Source organism: Rousettus aegyptiacus, unplaced genomic scaffold (assembly GCF_014176215.1).
Source record: "Rousettus aegyptiacus isolate mRouAeg1 unplaced genomic scaffold, mRouAeg1.p scaffold_m13_p_2, whole genome shotgun sequence".
Taxonomy (NCBI): Eukaryota; Metazoa; Chordata; class Mammalia; order Chiroptera; family Pteropodidae; genus Rousettus; species Rousettus aegyptiacus.
Genome location: NW_023416295.1, coordinates 219737 through 245923, shown reverse-complemented (window position 1 = coordinate 245923; position 26187 = coordinate 219737). Strand labels below are relative to the sequence as shown.

Here is a 26187-nt window from a genome sequence, read left to right as displayed (position 1 = left end):
TGTAGGGTCGAGCAGGAGGGGTGTCTTCCAGCTGCGGAGGAGGGGGGCGGCCTTGGAGTGAGGCTTCTCAGCCTCTCTTGAGTGCTTCAGAGACAAGGTGCAGCCCCTGGCCAGGCCTGAGCCTGGGCCAGCGCTGAGAGCCCGTGCGGAGCCCAGGTTCCCAGGGCACAGTGTGTAGCCCTTGCTGCCACAGGGGCCTCACTCCCCCCAGGGGCCCCATTCCCCCCTGTCCCGAGAGTCCCCCCCCACCCCCCACGGAGAGTTCCCATCCCCCGCCAGCGGCCCCCCTCGAGGACTTGCCGGCATCACCTACCAGCAGGCGACCCTGGTCGGGGTGAGAGCTGCAGGGCTGGGCTTCTCCGCTGCCCCACGCTCCTCGCACGCTGATGGGCTCGCACACCGATGGCCTCACGCCAACGGGCAGCTCTAACGCCTGTTCTGAGGCCGGCTTCGTCGTTCACACTCATGGGTGGAACCTCGTGGATCTGTGTGGTGGCCAGCTGCGCCCCTGGCAGTGACAGCTGGACGAGAATTTATCTCAAAACCAGTAACACCGTCCAGTCTACATCAGTGCTCAGTGGTCCTTTTTTCCAAAAAGAATAACCTAAAATGAGGAAAACGTGAGGGAGAGTCAGCTGGCTGATGTTTTTACTCAGAAGAAAAGTCCCTCAGGAGTCACAGAGGAAAGGCGACGCTAGGCGCTTGCGCAGGACGCGGGGGTCACGCGCCTGTGCCTCTTGCAGTGCCCGGGAGCGGACGAGGCCTATTTCATAGCGAAGGAGATTCTCGCCACAGAGCGGACACACCTGAAGGACTTGGAGGTTATCACTGTGGTGAGCGGCCTCCGTCCTCTTCTGCTTTGCCTTCCTCCATGCTGCTTGGCCCTCCCCGGAGGCAGGAGACCCCTCCCCAAAGCGTCCCCGGCCCCAGGGGCTGACGCGCCCTGCTCTCTGAACCGGGTGGGGTCGTGGGCCCGGTTTTCTGTAAAAGTGGGAGCGTGGCCACGCGAAGCCGCTGCCCCAGAATCGTGTCCTCCGCTGCGGACGTTGGGAGGTCCGCCCAGAGCACAGCTGTGGCGCCGACCCGAGCCGTCCTCGCAGCGACTCTGGGGTTCGCGCCGGGTGTCCGTGGTCACTCCGAACTCTCCCGCAGTGGTTCCGCAGCGCGGTGGCCACGGAGGACGCCATGCCCGCGGGCCTGCGCGCCCTGCTCTTCCGCAGCGTCGACCCCATCTACGAGCTGCACGGCGGCTTCCTGCGCGAGCTGGAGCGGCGGCTGGCGCTCTGGTAACTGCGGCGCCTCAGGGCCGCGCCCCGCTGCCGCGTGCTCTCGGAACGTGGGGGCGGGGCGGGGTGGCCGCGGAACGGGGAGAGCGGGGCGCGGGGGGCCTGCCCGTCGAGAGCGCGGCCCGCGCGTGGAAGCCGCCCCGTCCCGTCGAGGCCGCCCCGGCCGGGGCAGCGGCGCACGGCGGGCGCGTCCGCGAGAGTCTCGCGCGCTCTCGCGAGAGCGTGACCGGCTCTCGTCCGCGCAGGGAGGGGCCTGGCGGCGGCGCCGGCGGAAGCCCGCGGATCGGGGACGTGCTGCTCGGGCACATGCGCCAGCTGAAGGTACGCACCGCGGCGCGTGGGGCGGCCCCGGGCGCCAGCGTGCCCGCGGCACGGTCCGGGGAGGGCGTCCCCTCGCGCGCTCCGTCAGGCGCGGCGCGGAAGCCTCAGGAGGACGCGTCCCCCCCCCCCGCCCCCCCCCCGACAGCAGGCCGCTGCCCCGCCTCGCCCCGGAGCGCGGGGACCCCCAGGAGCTCGCTGCTGGGTCGCGCGAGGCGAGACCCGGCTCTCTCGGCCTGGTTCTGGTTCGTCACCTGTGAGGTGGAGGCGAAGCCCTGGAGGCGGCCACGCGTGACAGCGTGCGCAGCCCCGCCCTCCGGGCTGACCCGGGGCCGGGGAGCCCCTGCCGCACGCGCATGCCTCACATGCCGGCCGCTCGCCCGCGCCCCTGCCGCCTAACCTAACGGGGCCGTGTCGGGCCCCAACAGCAGCTCACCGGCCACTTCCAAAGGCACGACGAGGTCCTGATGGAGCTGGAAAAGGCAGCCAAGCGTGTCAAGAAGCTGGAGGCGGTGTGCACAGAGTTCGAGCTCCAGAAAGTCTGCTACTTGCCCCTCAGCTCGTTCCTGCTGAAGCCCACCCAGCGCCTGCTGCACTACCGCCGGCTGCTGGGCCGCCTGTGCGGCCACCGCGCGCCCGGGCACCCGGACCGCGCCGACTGCCGCGGTGAGTGAGCGCCTGGCGCAGGGCGAGCGGGCTCCGCCCCAGGAGGGCGAGCGCTGCCCCGCCCCTGCCCCCTGCGCCCCCACCCCCCCCACCCCCCACCCCCGCGATGGAGGGGGGCCGGCCAGTGCCGTTATTCAGCCCCAGCGTTCCAGTCCCAAATCCGAACAGTGTAGTGAAGGGCTCCCTCCGATCGTCCTGGGGGTCACAGGGAGTGGGCGCTGTGATGGGCAGAGCCCCCTCAAGTTGCCCCGGGGGAGCGCTCTTCAGCCTCACCTGCCTGTGCGGGCCCTGGTGGCAGGTCTCACACGCGTGGCCAGTGTGGTCTGTTAGATGTTCCTGACACTGATGGACCTTGTCATCTTTCATGTGCATTGAAGGGACACAGGAACAAACTCGGACCTTTATAACTTACAAATATGACTTTTGGTTGTGATATAAATTTAGTACAGGAAATTACTGTCTATCAGAAGATTTTTACAAGTAAATTTGCCATTGTCATAAGACGAAAGACTAGCGTTTGCTCCTAGCTGGTCTCCCCGTTGTCATGAACGGGCATAAGCAAGATGTGTTCTGATGCACGGGAACCAAAACCCAGCGCACGGTGCCGACAGCTCCTTTGTTCTGAAGGCGAGTGTTCAGTGTCTGCCCAAGAGGAGGCACGAATTGTCAAAAACATTTCCAAGCATTTTCAGAGAAATAAAGAAATGCAGCACGTTGAAGATGCCGCCGTCAGCCTCTGCTGGCACCTGCGGAGGCTGGGCTGGGGGTGGCCGGGGGCCAGGAGCGCTGACGGCTTACCAACGTCACACTGGTTCTGTGGAAACCCAGGCATGGGTGGTGCCGTGGGCAGGAGCCCTGCGTCGGGTCTGAAGGGTGGCCCCAGCTTCCAGCAGCTTCCAGTGCCAGCCCAAGGGCCTCGGGGAGCCCATGTGGCAGCCAGAGCTCCCAGTATGCACTCTGCACACACGGCGTTCAAGGGCAAGGTGGCAGCGGTGCCATCCAGGGTGGACGCTTGGGGCCAGGCGGCCTGCAGTAAACAAGCGGAGGGGAGAGAGTGGCTGCTGGCAGTGTCGTGCAGGCTCGAGCCGGGTGAGGGGCCCGAGCTCAGGAGCCAGCACCTGTGGCGGAGACCCTGGGTGCTTTTAACTTGTCGTTTAGGAAGGAATAACTCATCTCTCCGTGTGCCTCCTCATGTGGCTTCGTCCTCTTAAAGCTGTGAGGCAGGTGCTGTCCCTTCCAGAAAGGGAGCCGCAGTCACATGGCCCCACTTCAGACTTACGGGGCTTGGGGAGAAGCCAGGCGGAGCTGGGTGGGGGCGACAACGCCCACTGCATTTCTTGGGGCCCCGAGGCGCCATGCCCAGGCCGCAGCGGGAGTCATCAGAGGATAGCAGGGTCCCCATGACTGTCTGCAACAAGGAGACAGGCGCTGTGGTCCCTGCACCCGGGGTTGGGGCGGGGCTCCGAAGACCACTCAGTGTCTGGTTTTGTGCTCCATCTGAACACGTTCTCCTTCCTGAGTCTAAGCTTTCACAGCGGCTGGAACTATAGGATGAGCATCTGCTCCTCCGTTCAAGAAGAAAATTACAAATGCTTCGAGGGTGCAAATTATTTAGCTCTTAAAATTCAGTAAGTGACTTTTCCTAAAGAACAAACACCACTTTGCCCGGAACAGTAAATAGTTATTTACAAAGACCATTCCTTCTTTTTACTACGCCGAGTGCTGGCCAGTCGGCGACTTGAGCCGAACGAGTCTGAGCCTCAGGTCAGCTTCAGGGACCTGCTCTGCCGTGCCCGGCAGCTGAGGACTGTGCTGGTGGCCCTGTGCGGGGTTTGATAGCATGCCCTTGACTTAAAACACCGGTTCCCGTCACAGAGTGGTGGCCCAACCCCTACCCCCACCCCCCACCGGGTGCCTGCACTGAGGGGCCTCTTCACACAGATGCCCTCACGGTCATCACGGAGGTGACCGCCACGCTCCAACACAGCCTGGTCCGGCTGGAGAACCTACAGAAGCTGATGGAGCTGCAGCAGGACCTGGTCGGCGTGGAGAGCCTTGTCGCCCCAGGCCGGGTAAGTGGCTCCGTGCGCACATGTCCGAGCCGGCCACTGCGTTGTTGGCACAGAGGCGTGAGTCACACGGCGTATCCCCTCACAATCCATCCAGTGGATTTCAGTGTGTTTGAGGGTGTGCAGACCCCTCCCACCCAGAGGAGCCCCGGGACGCTTGGCGGCTGCTCCCCGTGCCGGCCCAGGCCTGGGCAGGGACCCGTCTCGCCCGCTCTCGACGTGCATAGCGCGTGGCCTTCTCGTCTGGCTTCCTCCGGCCGACTGGACAGCACCCCCGCCGCGCGAGCCCCACTCTCCGTTTGTCTGTCATCTGCCGGTGGGCGCTGGGCGGGTGTCACTCTCCGGCCGTGGCGAGCAGTCTGCCTTGAATGCTGGGAAGTCCTAGTGTGGACATGTGTGTGCACTTCTCCCATGCACACTCCTCGGACTGGGGTTCCTGGGTCGTGGGCGATCGCGGTGACCGTTTTGAGGCGCTGCCGGGTTTTCCAGGGACTGCACCCTTCCGCAGCCCCACCAGCGGTTGGGGGGCTCTGATTTCTCCACACCCTCTCTTTCTGTCTCCAGCCATTTGATGGCGTGCGGCTGCGGGCTGCATTTCGCCAGCGGCGAGGGTCAGGCGCCTTGCCTTGCACATGCGCGCTGGCCACCCGAGTGCCATCTTCAAGGTGCCTGTTCAGGCCCTTTGCTCACCTTGTAACTGGCTTGCTTGTCCTTTTCCTTTGCATTGTGAGAGTCCGTATCTGCTGGGTGCCCGCCTGCTACTGGAACGTGGTTCGCAACGAGGTTGCCCGTGTGCAGGCTCTCTCTCTGCGTTCCCGCTGATGCCGTTTGCGGCACAGACGTTTCAGTGTCAATGGAGCCCAGTCTCCCTGCTGTTTCTCTGGCTGCTCTTGGTGTCACGGGTCAGCAGCCGCTGCATGGGCCACGGCACGAGGGTGCCGCCTGCGCCTCCTTCTGCAGGTGTTACACGTTTTCACTCTCGCATTTAGATTTGATCCATTTCGAGTTCATTTTCGTAGACGGTGTGACACAGGGGCCGAACTTCAGTCTTTTCCCTGTGACATCCAGGGGTCCCAGTACCATGTGCTGAACTGCCTTTGCACCCTTGTCAAAACTCGACGGGCCGTCGATGCGTGGGTTCCCCTCCGAACCCTCGGCCCTGCCCCACGCGTCAGTGCACGCTGCTGGGCTGCGCACCTTCTGTCCCCGGCGCCTTTTGCTTTGAGCTCAGCACTGTCAACGTAAGAAGACGTCTGAGTCGGGGCATGGGGATGTTCCCCGTCGCGAAGCAGACGGACGTGTTGTGGAGCGTGGCTGAGGGAGCTGTTTCTGTGCCGGCCTCTTAGACGGCCCTGGGAAAGTCCCAGGGGAGGAGCGAGGACTGGGGCGTCCGGGGCGCTGCTCCTGGGCTGGGCCTTCTGGGCCGGGACCCCTGCGCCTCCTGTCGCTCGTTGACTGACCACAGGCTTCTGAGTGGGGCTGCTGCGGCGTGGCGGAGCTCCCGGGGGCGGCGGGGCTCTCATTCCACGTGTCGCTCCTCCCAGCGCCCCAACAGTGTCATAGCCAGTGGCCCCAGGGCACTGTCACTGGTGGGACAAATAAGCAAGAGCAGTGGCATCGAGCGGGTCTGGTGGGCTCTGGAGCCAAGGCGGGAATGTGGCCTGGGCCCCACGTCCTCAGGACGCAGGAGCCTGGGGGCGGCCAGGAGACCGACGTCTGCCGCTCGGGCACGCCTCGCGGAAGTCGGTGCTGAGCAGTTGCTGGCTGCCCTACTGCTTGTTAGTCACACCCCCAGAGGGAACCATGTGCCCCCCTCCCAGCCAGACTCAAGCTGCATCTGCCCAGTTCCTCTCAAAGTCCACCTCGATGTCATCCCCGTGGCTGAAGCCCCCAAGAGTGTCTCAGCGAGAACAATCCATTCGCTCTACGCGACAGCCCTCGGCTCAGCTGGCCCATGGCGAGACGAGGCAGGCAGCAGCCGCTCAGCAGACACTCTAGGGACCGAGTTCACTGGCACCCAGCCAGGCCCTGGCCGGCCGGAAGGAGCAGGCAGGAGGGAGGAGGGTACAAGGCACAGAGGGCGTGTGGGCCTCTGGGCGGGGCCTGCCAGGGGCTCCTGCAGAGGGGCCCGGAGAAGTGTAAGCGGTGACGGTGACGCCAGCCCGCCTGCCAGCTGCCACGTGCTGCGTGGCCTGGGCCCACCGCGAGGGACCGCGTCACTGTCTTGCAGGAGTTCATCCGTGAGGGCTGCCTGCACACGCTCACCAAGAAGGGCCTGCAGCAGAGGATGTTCTTCCTGGTAGGTGGGCGGCCTCGTGGCCAGGCGGGAGCCGGGGCTGCCTTCTCCGGGGCTGTGGGCTCCTGTCTTCTGGATGAGCAAAGGCCTGAGGATAGGAAAGCCATGTGCCTGTGGCCGCAGGGTGCCTGCCCTGCCAAGTGGCCACGTCCAAGCATCCTGCTCGCCACTTGGACTCCAGGAGCTGAGGCCCCCCCCCAAGCCTCTGCTGCCACCGGCTTTTCTCTGTCAGCACCGCCCTCACGGCTAGTCAGTAGATACGGACCCAAGCCCTCTGGATGAGGGGCGGCTGGGCCCCAATGCCCACCCGTCCCTGAGATTGCCCAGTATCTCTGGTCAAAATGATTGTATGAATGAAGTCAAAATCCCTTTTTTGCCAAAATCTCAGCAAGCTGAATAGATCTGATAACCACTGACAGTTAAGATGTCGAAACCCTGTTACTTGCTTTTAAAACGTAGTTATCTAAAGCTTCCCGGCTCAGTTCTCAGACATGCTGCTGTACACGAGCAGAGGCGTCTCGGGGACCAGCTGCTTCCGGACCCGTGGTGTCCTTCCGCTCCGCGGCATGCTGGTGAGTGCGGGGTGCCGTCGGGTCCAGGCCTCCTCCCTTAAAGCACCTGCTGGGCTCTGCTCTGTCCCCACTGGTCTCGGGGCTCACAGGGCTCCCCCACGGCCCTCCCAGGGCTGTCCACACCTGGCCCTGGGGTCACCGCCAACACCCGCAGGTCAAGGCCCCACGCACCGTGTCTACCCTGTGCAGGGCCCCGGGTGGGCACTGGGTGCTATGCTGCTGGGCAGCTGGGGGCTGAGCCGCCAGCTCCTAAGACTGCAGAGTTCCGCTCCTTTGATTTTATACTCACATCTCTTTGCTCTTACTCTGACCATCTTAGCTCTTCATGGCAGTGTAAGGAGTTATTTCACACACACGCACACGCACGTGCACACACTCACAGCTGTAAAATGGCCAGCCACCTCACTGCTGGTGCGCGGCCTCTTCCCCACACACACGTGTGGGGTCCCGCCTCGGAGTCCTGCGTGGCCTCTGGTGCGCCCTGTCCCCTCCGCCTCGCGAAGAGTCACCAGCTCGGCCCCCGCCCGTAGTTGCGGGCTGAGAGCACTGTCTACACCGCGCGGGGCTCCCGGGGTGCACCCATGCCCCCGCTGTCACAGGCGCGGTGCGACTCGGACTGTCCTGCTGTCGCTGATGAGCAGAAACTGTCCGTCCTCCGTGCTGGCGGTCGACCTTCCCCTTCGTGAGCAGTGCTGCCCTTGGCCCGAGGAGGGCGCTGTCTGGGGCCGTGGGGCGACCCTTGTGCAGACGTCCGCACGCTGCTCTCGCCTGCCCCCAGCACACGCCGCACAGCCGCGTAGTCTGGGCCGTCTCTGGGAGTGGGTCTCTGGGAGTGGCCTAGGCGGCAGGCCAAAGTCAGCCCTTGCCGTGGGCTCTGCCACCTGGCCAGGGCCTCCCACGGCAGTGGCCCCTCCCCTCGCGCCTCGCTGTCCGTGACGGGGCTCGGCCACGCTCCGCCCTGCTGTCTCCACCACCGCAGCCCAGAGCAGCCCTCCAGCCCTGCCCGCCAGGCCCTCAGCTTCCTGCGCCCAGCAAGGGGGTCGGTGGGGTTGGCTCAAGTGAGCTCACTTGCCGCCGCGGGAAGCAGATCCCATGTGTTTTAAAGTGCCGTTAAAAGTGACATGACTCCACGGGGAGTGTACAGTGGGGGCGGCTGGCCTTCCCAGGGGGACGCGCCCCGCTCCCCGCTGGGCCGTTTCTGTCGCACAGGGGACCCGCCCTTTTACAAGACACTGTGTAACCTGCACAGGTTTTGCTCAGCGGCTCGTCGGGGATGTCCTCACGCCTTCCATGCGTCCGCCACCTCACTGAGTAGGGGCAAGCGGTGGTTCGGGGGCCCAGCCCCAGCCCATCCCCGTGACACAGCGATGTGTCTCTGCCCCCTGCACGCCCTTGCCTGAGCCCTCGAGATGAACTCTGAGGGCGTCGTGGTCGCGTCGCGCACACGTGTGTGCGTGGCTCACATGTCGCTGCGTCCTGGCTGTGAGGCAGCCGCCCTGCAGACCAGCCCGCCGGGCGCCTCTGCGCCTGCACCTGTCCCAGGGCCCCGGGACGCGCGGGCTGTTCTCCTCAGCTCTCCCCGGGCACCCCGCGCCCCACACTCCAGGAGGCCCACGCGCCCGGCACGCTGGCCGCCATGGCCTCCTGCTCTTCACACACGCACGGTGAAAGGCTGTTGAAGACGCCGGCCGACCCTCGGCCCTTTTCACTCTGCTGCAGCCTGGTTTTCCTGGGTGGGATTTAAACTCTGTCTTGACGGTGGTCGCCTTGTTCCTAGAACAGCATCTCGCACGTCCTTGCCGAAGGAGTGAATTTAGACGTGTTTGTGGTCAAAGCTGTCCCTTTTCCCCTTAGGGCTTCTGTCCCCAGGGCCGGCTCAGAAAGCCCTTTCCGTGCCAAGATCGGGTCAGCACCTCGTTTCCTGGTGCATTGTGGTTTAATTTCTCTCAGTGAACCTCCCTAAAATGTTTCGTCGGATAAAGTCAGATTGGGGCGTGAGCTCTGCCCGTGCCGTCCGTGAGCCGACTTCCGTTGGGCCCTCGTTTCTCACTGGTCTGGAAGGCCGTCTTCCCCGCGAGGGCCACCCGCGCCTCTCACTCGGGTTCTTCCTGGGTGTCCTGTGCCCCTTCTCTGTCCTGGCAGCTCTTAATTCATGGGATCGTAAGCATGAATAAGGTTCATCCCTTATTCGATCTCCTTTTTAAAAAATTTTTTGCTATTCTCAAGTATTTAATTTTTTCAAATAAATTTTGGAGTCATTTAGACAAGTTCTTACAAAACACCACAGAGATTTTTTGTGGAAATTGCATTACAGTCACGTGCTGCTTGATGGCGGCTTGTGTTCTGAGAAACGTGTCACTCGGTGATTTTGCTGTTGTGCAGACTGTAGAGCAACTTACACCGAGACGGCACCGCCCGCCACGCACCTGAGCCGCACGCGCAGCCGCTGCCCCGGGGCTCCGGCCTGCACAGCAGCGACCGCAGTGGACACTGTGGGTGGCCGTAGGGCGGTGCTGAGCATTTGTATAGCTAAATACAGAAAAGGCACAATAAAAATACAGTATAGAAGATAAACATGGGAAGAAAAGATAGAAAATGGTATGCTGTGTAGGGCACACACCGTGAATGGAGCTCGGGGCCTGGAAGTCGCTCGGATCAGCGAGCGAGTGGTGGGTGAGTGTGACGGCCTTGGCCGTGACCGTGTGTGACTGCGGGCGACATACGCCGTCCACTTAGGCTGCACTAGATTTATAAGGCAACGTATTAAATCAAGCACAACAGAAAATAAGTCGAGACGTGTGAGGCCCGGGTGGTGGGCAGCTGTGACGTCACTGAGTGGCAGGAAGTTTTCGGCCGCACTGTGATCTTGGGGGCCACTGTCACCCGTGTGGGCTGTCACTGACGGAGACGTCATGTGCGTGGCTGGATCTGCACATCACCCACCATCCCAGTCGCCCCCCCGGCCAGCGCTCACGTTCGCTCCAGGTCTTTACGTCCAGCGGAAGGCTCGGTGGTCAGCGTCCCGGAGTCCCTGCTTCTTTGACTCTGTGACGGGTCATTTCTCGTGCCAGCTCCTAATGTCAGACCACCCTCCCAGCCCTGGGGTGGCCTCGCGCGCTCAGAGGGCCGTCTGCCGTCCGTGCTTCCAGGTGCGGTCGGGTCACTGTTATTCTGAAAGTTCCACTTAGTCGCTTATAGCCGAGACGAGTCTGCGCAGGCTTTTCTCCGGACCTGCGCACGCTGGGTTTTGGTCCCCAGCGCTTCATGCGAACTGTGCGGCTCCCTCTCCGGTGACGGTAGTGCTCACCGCTTCTCTCTGTGCTTGATTTTCAGCTAATAGTGCTGGACCCACCGGTGAGTAGTCGGGTGCCCCGTGGTCCACCGCCCGCCCACCCGGGTGGCAGGTGCCGTGGGGACTCCTCGTGCCTCCCGTAGCCCCCCGTAGTCAGCGTAGACTTGGCCAGCACAGAGCTCCCGCGTCACCGTGTCCGGCCAGCCCTGCTGCTGCTCCACCCCCACCCTTCCCGCCCGCAGGTGGACGCGAGCGCGCGGCCTGTCCCTCACTGCTTCACCATCTGCGCGGCTCAGAAGACCATCGTGGTGGCAGCCGGGTAAGGGGGCCAGCAGCGGGGCCTCCCTGTCGCGGCCACGTCCCCTCAGAGTCGCTGGGCAGACGTGTGTTCAACGTGCTTCTCCACTGGGGGGGCTGGGAGGGCGCGAGAGGCGTGTGAGCGTGCCCGCAGCACCCGGCCGTGCACTCACAGCGTGTGAGCGTGCCCGCAGCACCCGGCCGTGCACTCACAGCGTGTGAGCGTGCCCGCAGCACCCGGCCGTGCACTCACAGCGTGTGAGCGTGCCCGCAGCGCCCAGCCGTGCACTCACAGCACGCGAGGACGGCCCGTCTCCTGGGGCACGAGCCCTTGGCGCACTCAAGCCAAGGGGTTAGCCGAGTGGGCCAGTGGGCAAGCCCAGCCAGGTGGCCACGCCAGGGTCCCCATCTGCATCCCGCCCCCAGGGGCTGTGCAGCACGGGGCTCACTAGGCCCAGCTCAGGGGCAAATGGCCACTTTCCCTGCGCCGCCCCCGCCCCCCGCCCCGAGGCAGCAGGAAGGAGACTGTAGTGTCCTAGCCCAGGGATCCCCAGCCCCCCGGGCTGCGGATCTGGAAGGTCTGTGGCTTGTTAGTAACTGGCTGCACAGCAGCAGGTGAGTCGCGGGCCAGTGAGCGCAGCTGCATCTGTACCTGCAGCTGCTCCCAGCACCAGCATCGCCGCCTCAGCTCCGCCTCAGCTCCCCGGGCGTTAAGTTCTCATGGCACCTGGCCCTGGGACCAGAAAGGTTGGGGACCCCTGCTGTAGAGAGCCCTGCTCCATGCTGGCACTACCAGTCCCGGGGGGTGCAGGCTGGACCACCAGCCGCACTGCTAGACCCACAAGACGGGCACGGGGCGACGCAGGCACCCGACCTCCTGACCTAACCCCCCGAGGCCGGTGCAGGGGGGGACCCTAACTGCGCCCTGCAGACAGTCCTGAGCCTCGGCCCCGCCCCGCAGCTCTCGGCTAGAGAAGGAGAAGTGGATGCAGGACCTGGACTCCGCCATCGAAGTGGCCAAGGGCAGTGGCACCACGCCCCTGGAGCTGCCGGGCAGCGTGGCGTGCACCCCGCCCCGCAGTGAGTCCCGCCCACCATGAGACCCCCGGGGCCCCCAAGGAGGCTCTTCTGCAAACCGGTTTCCTGCGGTGCGGCTGTCCCTGTCCCCAGGCGTCTTCTCACAAGGGCCGTTCTGGGCCGGCACGGCCGTGGGGTCTCGCCCTCTGCCTACACCTGGCCTGGGCCCGAGGGCTCCCCTGCCCGAGGCCCGTTCCCTCTGAGCGGACGGCTGCCCTGTCCCCCAGGACCCTCTGACGAGGTCCATCTGGAGCAGGAGCCGGCCGACGCCCGTGGCCCCCCGGAGGGGCAGGGCGCGCCCCGGGCCAGCAGCACCGCACACGTGTGCTGGTGCCGGAGCACCAGCGTCTCCAGAGCCGACCGCAGCGCGGCCGTCGAGGTACGGTGGGCGCGGGGGCCCCCAGACCGCCTGCCCAGGGCAGGAGGTCAGCTTGGGAAGTCCCCTTGGGACAGCAGCCCGGGGTTTGCCAGGGCTGGGGGTGACACAGACCAGTGAGGGAGACTGAGCCGTGTGCTGGGAAAAGCCCGGGGCCGGTGTCCCAGGCGTTCTCAAAGGGACTGTCACCAAGGGCTGTTGCCTCCATCACTTGGCACTCCAGCCATTCATCTCAGTGTGGTTTCTGAGCTGTTGAACCTGGGGGAGCCCTGGGCTCACCCACCAGGTAGGGCTTGACATGCAGGGTGCATGTGGATGGGCGAGTGCACCCGCTGCGAGCCTGGGGCCAGGACCCAGGACACCTCCTCAGCCACCGGTCACTGGGTGCAGGCCCACGTCTCGGAGAGGGCTCCACGTGCCTACCCCAGGGTGAGGGCACGAGAAGTGGAGGCAGTGGCCTGCGGGCCACCGGGGCCGGGCCTCCCACCTCGCCTCAGTGCTGAAGGCGGCTCAGCCCTCACCTCGTGTGGCCCCCGTCACACTCAGGGCCTCCAGGGGTTGGGTACGACCCTCCCCTCCCACCGCGTACTGTCCACGTGCTCCGCTGGGGCTCCCCCTCGGGCCAGGGCGCTTGTGGCAGTTGGGAAACTGCCTGCCGGTAAGGGGGGGACGGAACCCTGTTAGGCTGTTAGGTGCCGAGGACACCACTGGTCCTGGCAGCTGAGAAGTAAAATCCAGGCTGCAGCCGAGCCTGCAGGGCTGGCCCACACTCCTGGGGAGCACTCCTCCCCCGGGAGGCTGGACCAGGAGGGTGACGGCTCTGGGGTCTCACCACCCTGGCGGACACCCTTACGCCTTTTTTCAGAACCAGCTCTCAGGATATCTGCTGAGGAAGTTCAAAAACAGTAACGGATGGCAGAAGCTCTGGGTGGTCTTCACCAATTTCTGTTTGTTCTTCTACAAGACTCATCAGGTAGGGAGGCCGCCCTTGCCCCCCGCCCCTGCGGTGGGCCGTCTGACCCTGCTGCCGGGTGCGGGGAGGGTGGCGGGCAGGCAGAGTCACACCCACAGACGGGCCTGCGCCGCCTTGCAGGACGACCACCCCCTGGCCAGCCTCCCGCTGCTGGGCTACCGCGTGAGTGTGCCCCAGGAGGCCGACGGCATCCTCAAGGAGCACGTCTTCAAGCTGCAGTTCAAGTCGCACGTCTACTTCTTCCGGGCCGAGAGCAAGTACACATTTGGGAGGTAACTGTGCGGGCAGCCTGGCCCTGTCCCCCGTGGCGGGCTGGAGCCAGGGGTTCTGGTCCTGGATGAGGAGAGCCGGGCACTGCCTCTGGGGCCCCCACTGGCCCCTGGTTTGTCCCATGTACTCTGTGTCCTGGGTCGTTCTTGGGAAGATACTTGAGCCCCCCGGTCTGATGGCCAGAGTGTGCCCAGCCTCCCAGGTGAGCATCCTGGAGTCTGACAGGCCAACCTGCTCCCCAGGTGGATGGAGGTGATTGAGAGCGCCAGCAGCTCGCCTGGGAGGGCCGGGCCCCCCGAGGAGGAGGCATGAAGCTCACGCTGCCCAGTGAGGAAGGAAGCGGGGGGAGCACTCGCCCTGTGGCTGTCCCGAGTCTTCCCGACAGTGGACCAGCAGGGTGGCCGGCCTCACGGCAACATCTGGGTCCCCCTCGAGACCCAGTGCACCCCTTGGGCCTCTGGGGCCCTGGGCAGAACACGCACATGAGCGGAAACACCGGCCGGGCTCAGTGTGACCAGAGCTGGCCGCCTGCCCCCTCCCGCTTCAGAGCGGGCCCCGCCAAGGGCTGGCTCTGGACGGGAACCAGGGTGGCCCGGCTGCCTGTCCTTCAGTCCAGGTCGACCATGGGTGGGGCACAAGCCTCGGGCCACAGCTGCACGCACGTCCAGTGGAAGCCACCCTGGTGCCCGCCCCACATACCTCCAGACAAGTGGAAACCAAAGTCCCCGTGTGGCCCTGGGAGGGCCAGGCCCCTAATTTATTGGGGCCCCGGGGTTCTGTAGACGGGGAGGTGCACACACACGCTTCACTTATGCTAACGTGCGTGTGGCCAAAAATAAAGGGCATGTCCCCACACCTGTGTCCTCTGTTCAGTGTGCGGCCCCCCGAGGTCCCCGCCCACCACCAGCACAGCTCGATTCAGGTGTTTATTGAAAGGAAGGGGCAGGAGCCGCTCCACGTCCCATGACACCAACACCTCAACCTCGGAAGATACAGGGAAGCAGAGTTCAGTTTTCTTAAAATACAAAATGTTCTGGCTGACGCGTGCGCTTGCGAGAAGACACGGCACCTGGTCTCACACCACAAGGCAAATCAATCCAGGGCCATCGGGCCCCAGGCAGGGGAGGGGGCTGGGCCGACAGTCTCCACGCCCCGTCCAAGCGGCTGCATCCAGTGAGCCTGGGGGAAGGGGTGGCCCTGCCAAGGAGGCCTGAGGGGACGGAGCCCGCTGCCCCCACAGGGCCACTTGGTTCTCCAGCGGTCTTTGCTGCCGGCTGTAACCTCAGCCCAGCCAGGAAGGGACGGGGGACAGCCCTCCACACAGGGCAGGGGCTGGGACCCGGCGGTGAGGCCCCCGTGACCGTGACATGGCGTGAGGGGCTCCAAGTCAGCGAGGTCCTCACAGAGCTCAACGAAGGCCACCCTGCCCGCTCCCCGTCCACGGGCGGCTTCAGCGGCTGGACGTCAGGTGGTTTCTGTTGTGTGAAAACCTACAAGAGACGGGCCTGTCGGGCCTGTCGCTGCTCCTGCCCCCACGTGCAGGTCCCGCAGGGAGCCACCAGGTGGCAGCACCGAGCAGCTCAGGAAGGGGGTGGGGACCCTGTGAGCCGCCCACCCCCCACAGGAGCTGCTCTCGGGCCCTCCAGGTGTGGCCTGAGGAAGGCAGGGGAGCCCGCCCACCCCTCCCCAGCCCGAAGCCAAAGGCAGAAACGCATCCTCCAGGGCCCTCACCGCTGCACCCGCTCCACCAGGTGGGCCATCAGCTGGTCCGAGATGCCGGGGCAGGACTCCTCGGCCAGGCTGAAGGCGTTCTCCAGCTCCTCCAGCGCCCCCACGCCCCCGCCGCTCTGCCGGTGCTTCTCTTTGAGCTGTGGGCACAGCACCGGCCCGGCTGCAGGCTTTCACCCCTTCCTCCGCCGGGCAAGGGCGGTGGGGGCCCCCGAAGGCCCTGGTTAGGGGTCCAGCCAGCCCGAAGGCAGAGCCGCCACTCACGGAGGCTCAGATCAGGGTTCTCAAGAGGGGTCCCTGGCAGCCCCTCAGGCCGTGACAGCTAATGGCTGGCTGTGTAGGGAGCTCAGAGCTCAGTGGCCACAGGGAGCCCCACCCGGCCTGGCGGGGCCCTGTCATGGGAATCATGGCTGATTCCCAACTGTGGGTCACGGCAGCTCTTGGCTCAGGACTAACAGACTTGAGAACACAGCTCAGGGACGCCCAGCGGCCAGCTCTGACCTCTGGGGCTTGAGGGCGCCAGCAGCCACCCCTCAGCCTCCGCTGTCCTGAGCAGCAGGAACGGGCTGGGAGTCCCTGCAGGCACTGACGTGGTAGGGATGGGCTGGACGGGTCGGCATGGAGCTCCCTGCCACGCTCCACACCTGACAGGAACAAGACGCCCTGCCCGGCAGCCCTGAGCTCAGGCCCAGCCCACAAAACCAGCCTCCCCCCCTCCCCCCAGGGCCCTGCCAGCCTAGGGGGGCTCTGCGTGGTCACTGAGCTCCGCGATCACTCCACAAACACCGCGACAGGGAGCCCAGCCTACAGCCCCCTCCCCCGTGCCACAGGCTCGAAGCCCGGAGAGATGCCAGGCAGGCCCCCCGTCCCGGGCCACACCCCACACAGGGCCCAGCGCGGGGACTGGCCTTGGATCCAGCTGTCTGAGCTCCATGAGCTCCCAGTGCCCAGCCCCGGTGCCCCCACCTTCCTCGGGAGGGCTCTGCTGCCTCCGGGCTCATGTCCCGTCTGCCCTCCCTGGCCTCCAGGTGCTGCTGTCACCTGGGGCAGAAACCAGCCACGTGACCCATGGCCACACGTCCAGGGCGTAGGGATTCCTAGCTGTCACACTCCTGCTGTGCTACCGACCACCCATCAGCAGGTGACACAAAGGTCGCATAACCACGGGGGGCTCAGCTGCCCCTGCGCCCCCTGCCTGGGCCTAACACCCAACACCTACACATCCCAGCTCTTCTGCTCATCCCATGTTTGCAGTTCAAGCTGCCCTGGGACCCCGGGGCACAGAGGCAGGCCAGGGAACTTGAAGGGGCACGTCAGAGCAGTTTGTCCCAACCATCCCTAACCCTGCTCAGAATGCCTGGCCCACAAATCAAACAGCACTGGGCTCCACGGGCCAGGGGAACCCCAGGTATCGGATGGGGCTGGCCAGCACCCCCCCACAGGACCCCTGGCCCGGCCCTCACCTCTCCAAAGACAGGCCGGACCAGCGTGGACAGGCACTGGGACCTCGGCTGCCTCTTGGCAGGCTCAGCGGACTGCAAAAGCAAGGGCCCCGGCAGGGTTAGCTGAGAAGCGGGGGGGCCCCCACCCCTACCCCATTTCCCGCCTCCTGGAGAAGCGCAGCCTGTGTGGTTAGGCTAGGGGCTGCGCTACCCCCAGAGCCCCCTCCCACTCGCCCTGGCAGCCCCACCCTCAGCTCGGCGTGCGCAGGACGGGGGCCTGGCGGGCCAGACCTTCTGGGGGCCGTGCAGCGCCGATCCCTTGTGCAGCTTGCTGTGCGGGCTCGGCCGTATGGTGGGGGGGAACGTCCAGATGGGGCCCTGCTCCCCGTCTTCAGCATCCCCGTCACTGTGGGGGAGGACAACAGTCATGAGGGCGGGGGGCTGAGCCCCACAAGTCCCGAGCAAACGCCTGGGCCTCCCCATTACACGCTGATGGGGCCCTGCACAGGTCCCCGGCCGCTAGCACCTGTCCACCCGAGTGGGGACGCTGCCTGCACCATGGCGCCCAGGGCCGGGACCCCCCAGGGACAAGCCCTACATGTCAGAGTCCTCTGAACTGGACTCCTCGCCATGGCCCTCCGACTTCCAGCGCTTGTAGCGGTCGATGAGCTCGGTGAGGAAGGAGGTCTTCTTGGTGTAGCGCGTGATGAACTTGTGCTTCAGGAGCTCCCGGGCCGTGGGCCGCTGCCGGGGGACAGATGCAGGTCAGGACCCAGGTCACCGGCCAGGGGACAGCGCGGCTCCACCCGGAGACTGCAGCAGGCTCAGGCAGCTTGCTCTCTGGGAGGCCTCAGTGAGGGGCCCTGGGGGAGGCTCGGGGAGGGGCCTCTGCAGACCTCCCAGAGGGCGGGCCCGGGCACAGCCACGTGGCCCCAGCCCACCCCACGAGCCAGGGACTGGAGGCTTACGAATCGGGGGTCCTTGTTGAGGCAGGCCTCCACGAACTCCTTGAAGGGCTTGCTGTGGTGGCCCTCCAGCACGGGCGGGCTGTTCTTGGGGATCAGGAACAGGACGCGCATGGGGTGGAGGTCAGAGTTCGGAGGCTCACCCTTGGCCAGCTCAATGGCCGTGATCCCCAGTGACCAGATGTCAGCCTAGACAGAGAGCCACACAGGACACGTGGCACCGGGGTGGCCCGAGCCCTGCCAGCGCCACTGCCGTCACGGCCGCCGGGCCCACCTTGAAGTCGTAGGCCGACTGCTTGATGACCTCGGGCGCCATCCAGAAGGGGGTGCCCACGAACGTGTTCCTCTTGATGTGCGTGTCCGTGAGCTGCCCCGCCACCCCGAAGTCCGCCAGCTTCACGTCGCCCTGCTCCGAGAGCAGCACGTTGGCAGCTGCTCGACACAGGACACCAGGTGTCACGCTCGAGCCAGGGAGGCCCCAGCACACAGCTGCCTGGAGCAGCACCTGCTGGGGGGGCCTCGCTCAGCTCTGCCTCCCCCCAGCCGCCCAGAGACAGGCCCAGGCCAGGGCACGGACGGGAAGCGCCCGCGAGCGCGAGGGGCCCTCCCCGTCCGTGCCTTCCATGCCAGCACGCGGGGGGCCCTGACCTCTCCCCAGAGACTCAGCAGGGCAGGGCCGGCCCACAGTGCTGGCTCTCCCAGCAGGAGCGCACACGGCTGGTGTCCCCGGGGCGTGAGGGCGTGGCACCGGCATCTCCCCGACACCGGCAGTGACCGGTGGCCGCAGGGGGTAAGGGCCAGCAGTGCGGAGCTGCGAGGGCCCCGGGCCCCAGGCCCCAGGCCCCAGGCCCCCAGCCCCACCGGCCGCGTGCGCCGCACAGAGGCCTGCCGCCTCACGCCCGGGCCTTCCCAGGCTGGCGAGCTCGGGGGCCCGGAGGGGAGGCGAGCCCGGGGACCTTTGATGTCCCGGTGGATCTTCCGCTCCGAGTGCAGGTAGTCCAGGCCCTTGAGGATCTCCCGCAGGATGGTGGCGATGTAGGTCTCCTCCAGGGGGCCCGGCTTCAGCTGCACACAGATGGGGCGGGGCCTCAGACGCCTCACCCCCCACCTCCTTCGCCCACGGCCAGGCCTGAGCTTGACCGCACCCCCATGAGGGTGACCCTGTGGATGGTGGGGGCTTCCCCTCCCTACTTCTAAAACAAAGTTTCGGGTGCAGGCCAGATGGGTGTGGGGGAGGCTCTTCTCAGAGAACAAAGGCCACCATCGCCTTCGCCAGGAAGGTAGATGAGGACAGGGTGCTGCCACACTCCTGAGCCCGTGTGTCCAGAGGCGCTAACCCCACCTGTGCCCCACAAGCCAGCAGAGGCCCCGGACCCCTCAGCATCAACCGAGGGGACTGCAAACAGCCCCCGACTGAGGCTGAGGCACCAAGACAGTGAAGGAGAGAGCCCCAGGAGCCCAGAGCCCGTGGCGGTGGCCCGGGGGCACTGTCAGGGCCCCGTGGCAACCTGTCCTGTGGCCCTGCCTGGCAAGCTGCCCACGGCTGGGGCCTACACCTCACCAGGTCCAGTGCAGAGCCGCCGCCCAGGTACTCCATGATGATCCACAGCTTCGTGCTCTGGGACCGGAGAAAGGGCTGTCGGCATGTGGCAGCCAGCACAGGGCGCCCCAGGCCGCAGGACGCACTCCCCAGCGGGGTTCCAAACGCTCAGGGCCCTCCGGGGGAGGGCTCCAGCAGCCCCACCCGCTCCTCCCAACACCCCTACTGCAGCAGCTCTGCAGACGGCCGAGGGCCACTGTCCGCTCTGCTAACCCCCCACCCCCGCCAAAACCAGGCTGGGAAAACGGCCTGCCCAGCCGGCACGCGCCTCGACACACCTGCACACCAGGAGCCCCTGGGCAGGCCCCCACGGGCTAGCACTGGGCTCCGGGCGCTGGCTTGGGGGTCCCAGAGCGCTCCTAGCAGGGCCTCACGGATGCGTGGGGGTTACCCCAGCCCCTCCAAGACATGGCACAGCCAGGCAGTGGGGTCACGTGGCCGCTTCAGAGCCCCTGACCCTGGAGGCCTGTTCTCACCCCGCCGCCCCCAGGCGTCCCCGGAGGGTGGCACCAGGAACCTCCAGCAGGGCCCTCGGGCTCCTGTTTTCTGGGGGCCGCTCCCTCGAGAAGCTGTGTCTGTGCTCCTGTCAGGGCCCCTCGCCTCAGAGCAGGCCTGGCCTCCCAGCAGCCCCGCGGAACCCTGGGCCGCCCACTCCCGCCCCCCACCCCCACGGGCACCTTGAGGTAGGAGCCGAAGTAGCGGGTGACGTGGGGGCTGTCGCACTGGCTGAGCACGGTTATCTCCTGCTGGATGTCCTCGATCTCGTCCTCCGCCTCCTCCAGGTCGATGATCTTGATGGCCACCACCTCCTTGCTGCGGTTGTCGATGCCCTTGAACACCTCCCCGAAGGAGCCCTTGCCGATGCGGTCCAGCTTGGTGAAGAGCTCCTCGGGGTCCACGCGCGAGTGCTGCGGGCGAGGCGCGGCGTCAGGGGGCGCGGCCTCGCGCGCACAGAGCTCGCGGGTTCTTTTCAGTCCCTCCGTCACCGGTTCAGTCCAGGGCAAGGACCCGGGGCAAAGGCCCTCGAGAGCGCAGGCGCCTGGCTCCAGCCCAGACGGCAGGCGTGGGGCCGGCTGAGGCGCCAAGAGATCACACCTGCGGCCACTCCCACGGTGGGCGGCACCACGCAAGACGCAGCGGCGGGTTAACAGCGGCGGGTTAAAAGGGACGTGCAGGTGGAGCATGGCGACCAGGCAGTGAGACTGGCCCCGATGCTGTGAGGTGCGGGGGCTCGGTTAAAAACAACGTATCAACGTCGACTCATCTTCTAACAAACTTTAGCACCCTAAAGCCAGCCGTTAATAGCAGATTTAGAAGGGGGAGCGAGAAATGTATCATTTTCCTGTAAAGTCAACTGCTTAAAAACTAAAGTCTATTCGTTTGAAACACACACACCCGAGCTCGCCCCGTGCACCTGGCAGCCACACCTGAAAGGGCTTCCCTCGTCACCCCAACCCAGTCTCGGGGGAAGCCAGCACTGAGCTGCACGGCAATGCCTCCTGGACGCCTCATCCCAGACACAAATATCACAGAAAGCGCCCCGTGTGTCCCTCAGACTTGAACGCAGACAAGGCCTGACAGGCACAAGGCCGCGGTGCAGACGGCTGGGAAGGGGTTGGCAGAGCGGCGTCCGCAAGCCGAGCGCCACAGCCTTGACCCTGAGCCTCAGGACGTCACAGCCTGAGACGGCTCAGCGTGGGGGCTGCGTGAAGGTCAGCAACGCGGAGAGCCGGCCGGGGCCACCGGGCAGCCCCCAGCCCCACCCGTGTGGCTTCTGGGCTCCTGAGGACACAGCATGCCCTCTGCCCACCAGGACGTGCTCTCAGGAAGCCAGGGGCAGTCCCACAGGCCTGCTGACCACGAAGGACCCACATGGGGTTCAGCGGCGTTGGGGTGTGAACCTAGCATCTCACCCAGAGGCAGAAAGGGTCCCCAAGCCAACTGGGCTCCAGCCCACAGAGCACCTGCCTCGGAAGGGGCTGCCCACACCCCCGAGCACCTGCACAGGGCTAGCGCGAAGCGGCAAAATCGCACCTGCTGCGCCAGGTGCTGAGGGCCGGCCAGGGTCCCGAGCGTCATCCATAGCATGCTCAGGGTCCACGGGGCCCAGACTCACGCCAGGGCCGACCGGCTCCACACACCACACGTCACCCAGAAACTGCCCAGTGAGCTGCCGCCCGGGGTTCGTGACCAGGAGGGAGGGGGATGCCCTCAGGCCCACACCTGCGGGCACGGCTGGCCAGGTAAGCCAGAAGAGCAAAAGCTACACGGAGATGGGCGCTTTGGGGGCAGCTGGCTGGGCCGCACGCTGGCAGGTCAGGGCCAGACGCGGGGTCTCCACAGATACAGAATCCTCCCACGGGGCAGGCCGGGCAAGGCCGAGGACATGGCAGCCGAGACAGGCGCCCCAAGCGGGCCAGTGAGGTGTCCACGAGCACCCTGGCTCGGCCTGTTAAGGAACACAGCCCTTCTCACTCCCTCCCCGGAACCGGCAACCTGGGGCACTTGCAAGAAGCGACGACCGTCTGCCAGGAAGTCCCCGAAGCCAAGATGGAGGCTCAAGCAGCAAGAGGAGAGCGCAGGGTCCGCCGCACGGCTGCTCGGCGGCGTCAGGGAGCGGGCGGGTGGGACGGATCGGAGAACAGAGCCAACCCCAAGAGCGCACGGCCCACACGGCGGGCTACTCGGCCACCAGCACGGAACCCCTTCCTGACGGAGGAAAAGCCCGCTCCTCCTCTGGGCAAGCACATCGCGGCTCCCTGCTTGGCCCTGGCCGCGGTGGCCACTCCTCCGCCAGCAGGGTCACCGTGCTTGCTCGGGCCCTGGGTGGCGGTCCACTGGACTGCTGGGCCACAGCCTGCCCCCAGCTCACGCTGAGCCGTCCAGGGACGCCCGTCCAACTGGTGCCTGACCTCATGTCCCTCTCCGAAGATGGCCCAAGGGAAGCCCTGGAGAAAGTGGAGCCGAGGCCTGGCAGCACCGGTCGGCATCACTGCCCTAGATGTTGGGGTCCCCTCAGGCCTCTGCCGGTGACACGTCCACCGTCTGGCTCTGCTGACTACACCCCAGCACTCGACACACACGGTCGGAGCCACAGCCGTCGACGAGGGGAGCCCAGGCCATGTGCTCAGACCCCCACTGCCTCAAGCAGGAGGGCAGAGCGCACCCCTCGGCCAGAGTCCAGGCCTCGACCCCGTTCTCACACCCCCGGGGTCCCCACTGCTGCGGGTCAGTCAACTGAGCAGACGAGGCATGATGGGGACCCTCCGGGCCATGCCGAACCTACAAGTTTATCACAGGGACAACCCACTCCCAGCCCCGCCAGGTGCAGGAAAGGTCTGGGGGGCCCAGGCCGCCCTCCTGGACCGTGCACGGGGCCTGGACCTCGCTCCGGTCGCGCGGCGGGCTCTGGCAGCCGACACCCCCGCTCTCCAGATCAGCCCTGGCGCCGCTGGAACCGGGGCCACCGCCTGGCAGCGCGTCTGCATCAGCGTCCCCCGTGACCCAATGCCACCCCGACCGTCGCACGAGCACACGGCGCTCCCATGCAGCCATTCGGGGGACGCAGCGGCAGGAGTGCAGGTTGTGCGGGAGCCCGGCTGCTGCCCCACACAGGGACTACCCCGCAGGGCCAGGGACAACCTTCTCAAGAGAAAATGCCATCCTGTCGAGCTTCCTGCCACCAACAAAGGCCGAGCTCTCCGCCCCTGAAGGACAAAGGGGGCTTCCTTCCTTTGGGGTCCCCTCCCAGCCCCTCCGCTCCTGCGCTCCCTCTCGGATGTGACTGGACACCCCAGCCCATCCCGTGGGCCGGTGGCAGTGCAGGTACGCGGGAGCCGTCCCCACAGCTCCTAGAAAGGAACTGGAGGCAGAGCCCTCCCGGGATCTTGGTCACGCACTCTACAGGACACAAAACGCCAAAACACACGAAACATCTTGCTTCAGTGTCAGCCAGGCAGCCCCGGAGCCCATGGCGGCCACAGCGGGCCCAGGACGCCCGGCCCTGCTGGCAGTGGCTTCCGGGATACTCCGCCAGACAGGCTGGGGCTGACCTCTGGCTGCAGCCCCTCCCCCTGCACGCGGACAGCTGTCCGCTGTGCCTGCGGCCACCTCTGCTCGGGGGGCCAGGGAGCCAGAGGACAACCATCCCAACACCTCGCAGCAGTCACCCTAAAACACCCCAAACCAACATGTCAAGGAGACCACCATCTAACAGCGAGGACTCGGGGACACTCGGCCACCAGGGGACCTATTCCACTTGACGTCAGTGTCAGGTCACACTTGCTTTGAAACAAAAAAGGGGGGGAGGTGCAGACCACAAGCCCCCACTCGCGCGTGCGCACCCCCCTTTCCGGGGGCCCGTGGCAGGTCCTCATCCCAAACTCAGGGCACACTGCAAAGGGTCCCCCAGCATCAGCCGGTTGACATGCAAAGCCGGACACCCCCGAGATGGCTCGGTGCCAGGAATTGCAAGAACCACTCGACCAAAGAGAAAGACGACGGCATCGCCCAGGCGGGTACTCTCGGCCTGGGCGGCCTCCCCGCCTCTGCTTGGGGACACAAACACGTGTCGGGGGCTGGCCCTGCACACCAGCTCCTGCGCACGAGCCGCCTGCTCACATCCCCAGCCCCTGTCCATTGCCCATCAGGGAGAGGTCTCCCGGAGCCCCTGGCCTAGTCAACGGGCGAACAACTGCCGCCAGGCCGAGGCTCCGGTGTGCACCGGACCTTCGCCGGCCCAGAAGATGCGCAGCCCATGGGGTCACGCCTCAAGCCACCTGCCCCACTGATCCTGATGCCCGTGGGCTGCTGCACAAAACCCACACCAGCCACGCAGAGTCAGCCCTGAGCCCCAGCAAGCCCAAGCACTTCAGGACTGCTCCCCACTGTGGCCCCCAGAAGTGCATCAGGGGGCTCCCCAGGAACACTGTTCCCTTCACCGCAAACACCCTTCCAGGAGGCTCTTCTGAAACCCCAGAACGGCCTACGTGATACTCTTCAGCGAAAGATGTGCCTTCGTAGCCTGTGCCCTTTCTTTTCTTGGAGTCCGCAGTCACTGCTCTTGTGGGGAAAGTGGAGGGCTCCGGCACGCGCGCACGCTCACAATCCAGAAACCAAGCCTCACCTGGTTGGCGAACCCCCTGAGGTGAGCCATGTCTGCGCTGGCCTCAGACCAGCCGCTGCAACGCCGGGGGGCCTGAGATTCCGCCTCGACGCTCTGGAGCCCGGCTCGCTCGCTTCAGTCAACTGGAGGGAGTGCAGGCCGCTCGCTCGGTGGCCGTTCGGAGCACGCGGGCGACCGCCCCCTCCTCTGAGCCCCTGGGAACGCGCTCCAGGCGGGACGGCGGACTGGAGTCAAGAGGATCGGCCGCCACCCCGGGAAAAGTCCCACTGCGGCCTCCCCGCCCGACCGTGGCCCAGCGCCCGCCGAAGGACCTCCAACCCAGGGCACCCCTCGAAGCCCCTCCCACCCCGGCCCCTGGCCCAGGTCCTGCCTCCGGGCCCGCCTGCCCCAGACCAGGCCCCGCTCCCGGTGCCCAGCCCCCCGCCGCGGGGCCCCGCCCCCGGTGCCTGCCCCTTGCCTCACTCCCCACTTCGCTCGGCCCCCGCCCAACCGCCCCAGGCGCGGGCTCGCCCGGCAGCGCGCCCACCTCCGGGGGGCTCCATCCCGGCCTCCCCCGGCCCGCTCCGCAGCGCCCGCGCAGGCTCCCACCCGCAGGCTACGCTCGCCCGGGGACGCCCAGGCCCTCCAGCCCGCGAAGCAGCGGCAGTGGCGGCGACGGCCGGAGAAAGGCCGGCGGCGACGACGGGGAGGGCAGCGCGCGGCGTCGTGGCTAGGCGCGGGGCTCTCTGGGACAGCGAGTCCCGCCGCTCGCCTCGAGCCTGTGGGTCCGTCGGCGTTGGACTACAAGTCCCGGCAGGCCATGGAGCGGGGCATTGTCGAGCCGGAGGCGCGCCGCGGGGCTCGCTGGGACTCCGAGTCCGGATTCCTGAGAGGCTCTGGACTACGTCTCCCGGCAGGCCGTGGGGCGGGGCAGGGGCCTGGAGGCGGGGCGCCGGGGCTCTGGGGTCGCGGCCGCCCCGCCCTCTTCTCCCCTTTCTCGGTTCCTGCTCTTGCGCCGCCCCCCTCCCCCGCTCCGCTCTCCCTCCTGCCCTCCGTCCTCCCCATCCTCTCCGCCCTCTCTGTCCGGCTTGCCCCTCTGCGTCCACTTGGGTGCTGGGCCCTCCCGCTGCTGCTGCGCTGCCCCACCCGGCGGGCCCTGAGCCGGCAGCAGCCCCGGCGCCCTGGAGGGATGAGAGGGTGGCGGCTGTGCTGCAGACGGACAGTGCGAGGTCATTCAGCCTGGAAAAGGGTGGCCGTTCTGACACCTGCTGCCGCTTGGGGGAACCTTGTGGACCTGTGTTCAGTGAAATCAGCCAGAGGCAGAAGGACAAACACTGTAATCCCACTCCTGTGAGGTCCCCACCGGAGTCGGAGAGCGCGGTGGTGGCGCCCGGGGCTGGCGGAGGGGTGGGCGGGGCGTGGCCAAGGGGGACCGAGGGCCGCTTGAGTTCTGGGGACGGAAGTGACGGCTGCGCCTCCGTGTGGACGGACTTAACACGACTGAACTGTGCCGTATTAAGATGGTGAATTTTATGTTTTGTGTATTTCACCATAATTATAAATAAAATGAAATTAAACGAATTATGTTCTGGCACATGCTAAAACATAACACCTTGAAAATATTATGCTAAGGGAAATGCGCCAGTCGCAAAGCGATAGATGTATGATTCCACTTACATGAGGTCTCAAGAATAGGCCAGTTCTAGAGACTGGAAGTAGAATAGCCAGCGATTCGAGGGGTGGGGGGGAGTTATTACTTTGGGCAGAGTTTCTGTTCGTGGTGATTACAGATAGTGGTGATGGTTACACAACATCATGGAGTTACTTAATGCCACCAAATTATACACTTAAAAACG

General features: G+C 65.8%; 2 protein-coding genes across 7 annotated transcripts in view; one reads left to right on the top strand and one right to left on the bottom strand.

Moving 5' to 3' along the window:
* FARP2 (FERM, ARH/RhoGEF and pleckstrin domain protein 2) overlaps positions 1–14345 on the top strand; it is an 81693-nt gene extending 67348 nt beyond the window's left edge. The window contains exons 15-28 of one of the 4 annotated variants that reach the window (XM_036236027.1): positions 744–833; positions 1153–1286; positions 1532–1607; positions 2033–2270; positions 4212–4342; positions 6570–6638; positions 7118–7207; positions 10541–10561; positions 10742–10818; positions 11758–11876; positions 12101–12252; positions 13115–13222; positions 13343–13494; positions 13735–14345. In XM_036236027.1, the coding sequence (XP_036091920.1) occupies positions 744–833; positions 1153–1286; positions 1532–1607; positions 2033–2270; positions 4212–4342; positions 6570–6638; positions 7118–7207; positions 10541–10561; positions 10742–10818; positions 11758–11876; positions 12101–12252; positions 13115–13222; positions 13343–13494; positions 13735–13804 (1527 nt within the window). In that variant the 3' untranslated portion in view covers positions 13805–14345. Of the gene's footprint in view, positions 1–743; positions 834–1152; positions 1287–1531; positions 1608–2032; positions 2271–4211; positions 4343–6569; positions 6639–7117; positions 10705–10741; positions 10819–11757; positions 11877–12100; positions 12253–13114; positions 13223–13342; positions 13495–13734 lie in introns of those variants that run through there. The other 3 variants (XM_036236028.1, XM_036236026.1, XM_036236025.1) reach the window with 3 other exon arrangements.
* Positions 14346–14405: 60 nt separating this feature from the next.
* Positions 14406–25038, bottom strand: STK25 (serine/threonine kinase 25). Of its 3 annotated transcripts, none has more exons than XM_036236030.1 (12): positions 24941–25038; positions 24353–24474; positions 19905–20135; positions 19189–19245; positions 18584–18692; positions 17902–18059; positions 17631–17816; positions 17261–17406; positions 16954–17068; positions 16684–16755; positions 15224–15360; positions 14406–14982 (listed from the first exon to the last, which is right to left on the bottom strand). In XM_036236030.1, exons 2-12 carry the CDS (start codon positions 24380–24382, stop codon positions 14943–14945), a joined length of 1281 nt encoding a protein of 426 aa, XP_036091923.1. In that variant the 5' UTR covers positions 24383–24474; positions 24941–25038; the 3' UTR covers positions 14406–14942. The 3 variants fall into 3 exon arrangements, with proteins under 3 accessions (XP_036091923.1, XP_036091922.1, XP_036091924.1); XM_036236029.1 differs by having other exon boundaries at positions 24879–25017; XM_036236031.1 differs by lacking the exon at positions 19189–19245 and having other exon boundaries at positions 24879–25017.
* Positions 25039–26187: the final 1149 nt, after the last annotated feature.